This window comes from Eptatretus burgeri, chromosome 5 (assembly GCF_056783735.1).
Source record: "Eptatretus burgeri isolate ZD-2024b chromosome 5, Ebu_testis_v1, whole genome shotgun sequence".
Lineage (NCBI taxonomy): Eukaryota > Metazoa > Chordata > Myxini > Myxiniformes > Myxinidae > Eptatretus > Eptatretus burgeri.
This window is the reverse complement of record NC_140965.1, coordinates 26014313-26023134: the sequence shown is the minus strand read 5'-3', so window position 1 is coordinate 26023134 and position 8822 is coordinate 26014313. Positions and strand designations below refer to the sequence as shown.

General features: G+C 43.1%; 1 protein-coding gene across 6 annotated transcripts in view; it reads right to left on the bottom strand.

Annotated features, from left to right (window-relative positions):
- Positions 1-71: 71 nt before the first annotated feature.
- LOC147026115 (protein phosphatase 3 catalytic subunit alpha) overlaps positions 72-8822 on the bottom strand; it is a 219100-nt gene continuing 210349 nt past the window's right edge. For all 6 annotated transcript variants that reach the window (XM_085881161.1, XM_085881164.1, XM_085881163.1 and 3 more), the window contains one exon: positions 72-663. In XM_085881161.1, the coding sequence (XP_085737287.1) occupies positions 488-663 (176 nt within the window). In that variant the 3' untranslated portion in view covers positions 72-487. The remainder of the gene's footprint in view (positions 664-8822) is intronic.

Genomic DNA, 8822 nt, shown 5'->3' with positions numbered 1-8822 from the left:
TCTGAGACGAGTGCAGGAAACAAAGATGGGGAGACATGGGAAAGTGGGCAGGGGGGTGGGGAGGGGGTAGGGGTAGGGGGGTTGACGCTGTGATTGGGGTGTGGCAGTGTGCAAACGTTAGTGAGGGATACGGGGAATGAAATGTAGACACTGGTTTGGGGATGGGGGATGGCTCGTGGAGGTAAGCAGATGATGCTGGAGAAGGGATATGCAGACAGAGGAGAAGGGGTGGGATGGGAGGGGAAGGGTGGGAGAGGGAGTAAACAGCAATCCAAGTACTAAGCAGCACATACACTTGAGTATGGCAAGAGGCAAGGCAGCATCTTGCAGGCGTACTTTAAGCTCCCATGACAAAGTCTGGTACAAAGCCTGCCAGCTCCAAATTTAAGCAGCAATGCAGCGTGCCAGGTAATCGGGTAAGAATGGAGAGGAATGGGGGGGGGCGGGGGGGGGAAGAGTTAGGTGAAAGATTGTGACCTAAGCCTGCTTACTGTACATTCCTGCCAGTGCCATTATCACCCACAGCCGAATTGTTGATGGGACTCATAGAACCATCGTTGGAAATGGTGTCCCTTCGTGGCGGCATGCGTTCGTTGATGCGATCCAGCCCCTTTGCTTCCTCAAAACTTGTGATCTTTTGTTGGGGCGAGAAGCCCCTGATGGCTGTTTAAACACCACAAGACAAGTGTGGTCAGTTGCAACATGGTAAATTACAAAATGCAAAAATCAGTTCTTAATGGCAAAAAAAAGAAAAAAAGCATAGCACACAAAGTTCACAATGCCGTTTCTCCAAATATTCAGCGGTCAGCTGAGATGATGAACCAGCATGATATGTTCACAATGGGTGGATGTTGTCCGAGGTGTCAAAGCATTCGTGGAACAAAAATTTATTCTTCAACTCATGCAATTTGGCCATTTCAGAATTTTAGAATGAACTCGAAGCATATTAGACCATTATTAGACCTTGTTATTAGACCGGATTCAGAGGCAATGGTCAATACATTATTGGTTCACGAGTCAGTAAGTGACCACTATATTCGTTATTGGTGTGTGTGTCTGTCTGTCTGTCCCGAGCATAGCTCCATGGGTTTTGATCCGATCCTGATAAAATTTTGGTGGGAGATTTATATCATGATCTAGTTGCGTTTTCCTGAGAATGGGTGTAGTGCGCCCATTATGGGCGGAGCCACGCTCAAAAAACATGTTTTTAGGGGGTAGCCGATTTCAATTTACATCTTCTCTGAGGGGGTTTGTCGAATCTGGCAGGGTTTCGGTATTTGATTAGCCTAATGGCACCTGCATAGCCCCACGGAGCTCGATTTTTCATTTTCGTCCCAAGGTCAAGGTCACAAGGTCACGAACTTAGAAAATTGCGAATTTCGACATAAAAATCATATGACCGCCCAAACTTTGAGAGTTCGGATGACAATATTTTTTATGCATAATCTTGAGGTCATTCCCCACCTCAAGTCTTCAAACCATTTTGCTCTATCTCGAACACCTTGCCCGTGGCGCCCCCTTCAAGTTTGTTTTTACGCTGATTTCATCAAAGTATGGATAATCCGAGGAGTGCGAAATGCCATATAGCCTATATGACGTTATATTGTTCCTGGAATGTGCCAGAGGAAGTTTTGCACCAAAGGTCATAATCCTTGACCTTTGACCTTTAAAGTTCACAAAGGTCAAATTTTCAAAGTTGTGGGAATCGAACCGGGTTTTCGACCTTCCTGGACGAACTAACTCCAATAAGCTATAGCACGTATCCTGTTTCCTTATTTTAATGACCACAGCATTGTTTTGTGACCTTTTAAGGTTATGCAAAGGTCAAATTTTTTAAGTTGTTGAACGAAACTGGGTTTCCGACATTTTGCAGCGAATAACCTGTCACATGTACCACATCATGTTGATCATTTTTATAACTTGGTCAAAAATTATCACATTGTCTCATCCTTGACTTCTGAAACTCTCTACATCGTCAAATACCGCTCGTGAACCATCATCGTCTCCAGACTCGTTTCCTTTGCAATAAACACAACTCGATTTTAAAAAAGCAAGACTTTAACTATACCTCTTCTATCGCTTACAAAATAATCCAGTTAAAATTTATCATGTTTGTTTTTTAAAGTAGAAACGAGTGTTCATAAATTAGAAAAGTTGTTAGGCAATGTGTTTGTAGTTGCATGAAATTCCGTGTTCAGCAATTCAGAAAAGCCAATGAAATGACTGCGCCCACAGGCCACGCACAGCTGAGTGCTATACAGTTATCAAACGATGCTGGGGTCAGGAAATATATATTTTTAAAAAAATGCAATATCCAGTCTTTAATTGTGAAATATTCGGGACTGAAACAATTGATACGACAGTCATGACGGAATTCTGCGTTCGGAAATCTATTCTGGACACCAAAGTCGATACCTGTGCTTAGCAAATAAATACAGAATTCCAACAGGTGCAACAAATATAGCAAATGGTCTTTGCAACAAATATAAGGAAAACAACTTTTAGGAAAGTCGCCCTGACATCAAGCAAACGCTTCATTATGAAACATCAATGTGTGTTATTGGAGTGGAAAGGTAGTGCGATGAACAGACCGATCGCCAATTGCCAAAATCAAACAAATCTTATTAAAGTGCCAATTATCAAAGAGAGATGAAGTGCAAATGCAGAGGTGGGAGAGCGTCACAAATAAAATCTGATGAGGTTTCTCCTGAAAATTCTCCTGAAAAAAAAAATTCTCCTGAAATAAAATTTCTAACATCATCAAACAAGTGTGAATGAAAACCGAATCAGTATTCATTACCCCAACATAAAAATCAAAATCCATACTTTTGGAATGCTTAACCTTTGTGCAGTAAGTACCTTGTTGGCCCCTACACCTTGATTGTACTACAAGCCATTCTGTTCTGAACGACAGTTCTGTATTAACTGTCGATGTGCATGCGTAAACAGATAGAAAATCTGGCTTTGCCTTTGTTCTGCAGAACTTGTGCAGGAAGTAGCATAATCTCAATAGTCTTTTTGCCTGTCATGTAGACCGGTCTCTATAGTCTTGAATTTTCTATGAATTAGAACATAAGCAGTGATACATAAGCAATGCAACTGTTGCCAGAAGTTGCTGATAACGTTTGCCGGGTAACAGCATTTGGCTGGTGAGTGAGTGCATTTGCAAGGTAACATCGGAGAGCATAAGAAGAAAATAATTGAAACGTTCTCATCGACTGTGAATAGGCACAGTTCCACAATTTGCAACCTCAAGGCTGAATGTGACATTTCCACCATTCATCTGAATCACACATCGTTTTGATTTTGATCGAAGTCGAATAACAGAAATTGATTAAAGAAAAGCGAGACTTTGAAAAACATGGCACCTTGATGCACAGTTGAATGGCTGAAAATGTGACGAGCATCCTCTGGGAAAGATATTCAACTGATTTCAGAGCGGCCAGGAGGTTATACGAATGAAAGTGTCAGTGATTTGCCTCACTGGTGTGGGTTCAATTTCTAAAGTATTTTTCAGAGAAAGCCTATCAGCATTCCGATCTGTCCGATGGCAATGCAATTGTTTGCTGGCTCACAACTGCTGAAATGTGTCCCAAATTTTTTGTAAAATATATTGCAATCTGCAGGTATGCAATCAAATATCTCTGGCAACAAATTCAAAAATGGGTTGTACCTTGAAACGAGTCACTTTTTAATCACCAAATATTGGATCTTGGCATTTCAACCGTGTCCATATACAACGGTGACCATGTAATCTTTGGCTGCCGTACCATCTGTCATCCCTCAGACCGGCAAGCAGCAGCTTCTTCGCTCACTGCAGATCTGGATAAAATTACAAACTGGTCCAACACGTGGAACATGTCTTTCAATCCACACAAATCTCACACTCTCACTATGTCTCTTCGAAAGGACCGTTTACAAAACCCCCCCATCCACTTTCTCAACAATCCTCTGGAAGAAGTCTTTTCTTTCAAGCTTCTGGGTCTCACTATCTGCCATGACCTTTCCTGGGAAAGTCACATTTCCAACCTTGCCTCAAAAGCCAGTCGCCGACTGGGAATCCTCCGTCGTGCAAAGTCCTTCCTCGGCCCTCTTGAGCTCCTGACTACTTACAAAGCTTTTGTCCGTAGCCTGATGGAGTACTGCTCTCCCCTCTGGGCTGGTGCTCCTGCCTCCCACCTTTCTCGACTTCACGTTGTCGAAACCAGGGCTTTTAAGATCATTGGCATCTCCCGCAATGAAGCTGAGTCTTTGGGCCTCTCACTCAATCACCGCAGGTTGGTCGGTGGTCTTTCTGTCTTCTACCGACTCCTCTCCAGCCTTGCCCCCCCTGCTCTCTCTGCGATTTGTCCCAACCACATTTCCACAGGGCGCTCAAGGTCCGCCAACAACCCCCTTCTGGTAAAACTACCAAAATCACGAATCACTGCTCATCTTCACTCTTTCATTCCTCTTTTTCCCCGCCTTTGGAATAAACTTCCTCACTCTATTCTTTCCCATTCTTCCCTCCAGGCTTTCAAAACAGCTGTTCACCACCACCTCTTATCTTCCCCCATCCAAATCCTCGATCTTTTCTACCCCCGATAATCCACCCAAGCCCACTTCCTTCAATTCTCCTGCTTTCCTTCCTGAAAGTCCCTGTAATGTCCATCTTCTCCTCGCCATGTTCCCCGTCCCATCCCCATCCCTCTCCCTTCCACAGTTCACCTGTGTCTGTTCCCCAATGTTTTGTCCCTTCCACTCCCGCCCCTCTTGTCTCATGCCTCCTTGCTGTGAGTTGTGTGTTAGCTCTCATACGAGCCTCGACCAAGGTATACAAAAAAAAAAAAAAAAAAAAACGTCGCCGGGCCAAGGACTCTGGGTTTGGGGGTGACGCTTTGGTGTCGGACTATATCCAATGGCAATCAAGGGAGAACTCGTCACACTCCACATGTTTCAATTTACCCATCGATCGCATCATGTGCCTTCTGGTTGAATGGTTTGCATATATATATATATATATATATATATATATATATATATATATATATATATATATATATATATATATATATATATATATATATATATATATATATATATATATATATTTAGGGTGTTTCACAAAATTTATTTTCACAAAATTTTGCCAGATCGCTTTTTGTCTTGTTCCAATTGGCATTGTAAGCATCTGTACCAAAAATGGAGTCAATTGCTGCACATTTAGGGGTGGCACACTTTTTCACAATGTTGACGTTTTTTTTTCTATTTTCAGGAATAATGGCATCAAGAAAGAAATGTAACTTGCTCGAGAAGCCCCCTTTACCTTTCATTTTAGGAGCTCGCCTTCCCTCAAAGGAGCAAGTGCTACTCCACCTCCTCTATCATATTGAAGAGGGGAAGGCATTATCAAAGGCCACAACAGCAACAATGGATGAAGTAAAGAAGATATGGGAGAGAGCCAGTTTACCGACAGCGACGGATGCCAATCTTCGAAAAAAGATCAAGAAGCTGAATGCGGAGTACAAGAAACTAATAAAAGAGAAAAACAGAGAGACAGATGGAGCTCTTTTACGTCGTGAAACTTGGCGAGGGGATCTTCAGGACCTCTTCGATATTGCTGCAGCAAACATATTCGACCTGAAGATCCCCAAAGAAGACAAAGAATTTCTAAGGCACCAAAGAGAAGACCGGATGTCATGCTCTTTTGGATGTGTAGACAAGGTTCAGCAAGGGAAGGAGAAGAGAAAGAGAGCAAGAGAAGCTGAGAGAAACGCAGAGCTGAACATAGTGCAGAAACAATGGCAAAACAGAAGTGTATCCGAGGTACTCACACGCCATCTCGATTGAGGGAAGAAGTTGGACAAGATTCATCAACAGCCTCTGAAGATGGTTCAGACGAAGAGTTCGCTTACTTTACTGCGTCAAAATAACTTTATTTGAGGCCCACACGAGACTTACATTGAAGCAGAAGCGATCAGTGAGGAAAGTTACCAACTTTGTCTGTTTCATCTACATAATGTATTGGCATGAGTCTTCCCTGGCAACACATGCTCCAAAGAATGATTTGGACTTGATCCAGAGTTTGCATCTGTATCCGGATAAAACCATTGCAGATGCTGCATTGAACAGCATTGGACGACATTTGTGGTATCTGTCGGAAGATCTCGTAGCCCTGGCATTTTTTGATGCTCGCATTGACGCTGAAGAAAAGGAGACAATGCTGAGAAATCTTGAAAGACGCCCTGGGAAGATGCTCAAAAGACTTGATGCAAAGTCTTTCTTACGCAATAGCAGTACAGCTACCATCTCTAGCCTCGTCACTCGCCGCTCAATCCACTTCTTTGAGGTTCTTACTGAAGGCCAAATTGATGGCAGAAGTAACCCTGATGATGTGAGGTCCATTCTCACAGATGAGAATCTGCTTCAAAAAGTTCATTCCTTGAAGGTCATCAACGACAGCGCAGAGAGAGGCATTGCCCTTATTAAACGCTGTCAACAATCTGTGCGAAACGAAGACCAAAAGCAATTTTTGCTCCGTGTTGTGCAAGGACACAGAGATAAAGTATCAAAGAGAACAAAGTCATCATACAGCGAATATAGTGTTTGAACTCTTCTAATGTTCTTACTCATTTAGTATAAGTACAGGGAAAGATTATTAATGACCATACTTATCTTTATATCGTTCAAGTTTCTGTTTCCTGCGAAAGTTACGCATTCTTGGGTTGAGCAATAAAAATTGCGAAAAAGTGTGCCACGTGCCACCCTTTACTGGTGTCCTATTGGCTCAATTTTTGGTACAGATGTTCAAAATGTCAATAGGAACAAGGCAAAATGCGATCTGGCAAAATTTGGAAAACTTTTACTTATACCATTATATTGTGAACCACCCTAATATATATATATATATATATATATATATATATATATATATATATATATATATATATATATATATATATAAAATATTGTTACGGCTGTGGAAATTCACATTACACCATAAAGGGTCCTCAGGTGAGATATATCGGTAAGTTCATGTGTAGTTAGCCCAAACCCGTTGTTTAGAGGGAATATATGTGATCCATTCGGGCTGCGATTCTTCAGTTAGCCGTTTTTCTTTTGCTGTCGTTACTTTGGTGCAAGAAAAACCATGAACATCGCCACAACCAACATCTCAACGATCACGCCATTCACTACACGACGCCCACAATCATGCTATTCACACCACGACGCCCCCTTCCACAACTACGCTACCACCATCTTAGCCACTCGCCATTCAACGAGCACCATGCGGTCACGATCTCCGCGGGAAGGATGCAAGGAGCGGAGTGGCAGCAGCAACCAGGGTGCGAAGGGGCATCTCCCGCCCAAAACTCCCACTTAAATATCTCCCGCCGGATTTTCCCTCCTGCTTTTCCCGCGCTTTGGCATGGGGGAGGTGTGATTTGAGCCAGAGGTCAAAGGTGAAAAAAGGTGAGGGCCTGATTTTGGGGGAATAATTCCCTGGCCCCGAGCCAAAACTAACTTTCCTCGTCCCCCGCATGGTGCGGGGAGGGGGGAACGAGAGGGCACGCCCCTTTTTGGGAAGCTTACAGAAGGGAGGTGGAGCCAGAAACAGGGCGGAGCGAAGGGCGGAGCCCCACCCTACAAAAGGTGTGGGCGTGGAGAGTCGCTGTTCGGTCGATTGTCGAGAGTTGTGGGCATGAAGGTCGACGATAACGTCGTTCCCTTGTCCCTGTTCCCTTGTCCCTGAAGGGGAATTGTCGAGAGTTGTGGTGATTGTTCCTGGTCGGAGGTTCTGTTCATTCGTCCCTGTCGGGCGGGCGACACGTACATGTGCGAGGAACGAGCCCAGTGGACCACGCCGGAGGGAGTCGGAGTTACGGTCGCCAAGGGCTGGACGACGCGCTGAAGGGAAGTCGCGACTTCCATTTCTTTTGGGTTCTGTGTAAACGTGTGTGTGTGGGGCCAGTCTGGTGAAGTAGAACTGTTATAAGTGTTGCCGTGTGAATTGCATTATTCGGTTGTAGATCTGCGTGTGTCTCTTCACTTGCTTTCATTGTGTTTTCTTGCTTGACTGTAATATACGTGCCTTCCGTGCTGCCGTGCGGAACGGAATAAACGTGCTGGTCCAATTGTTCCCCGTTTCGCTGCGTCCTTTCCATTGTTTGAATCTCCATCTTGCATCACGTAAGCGATTGGTAGTGGGTTTAAAACACCCGGTAACTAATCTGAACCATCAAGGTCGACGATAACTTCGCTCGGTTATCCCTGTAGTAGGGAACGAGCCGCTTAAGCGGTTCGTGTCCGGAGTCGACCTGTGGCGTGGTACAACTCCTCGGTACGCTATCCACGCGGGTACTTAGGTAAATCGACCATTCGGCGATCGGACCCTATTTCGCGCGGGTAGAATGCGGACTTAGTTGTGGTGAGGTTAAATCCCCACCCATGACTAGCTCCCGGCGTTGTTCCGAGAGGGCCACGACTGAATTGCACGTTCAGTGGGCGAAGCGGCCGCCATTCGAGTCAAGCGGCCGATCGCATGCCGGACGGGCCAGAATTCGCAACAACATATATATATATATATATATATATATATATATATATATATATATATATATATATATATATATATATATATATATATATATACATATATATATACATATATATATATATACATATACATATATATATATATATACATATACATATATATATATATACATATACATATATATATATATATATATATATACATATATATATATATATATATATATACATATATATACATATATATATATATATATATATACATATACATATATATATATACATAT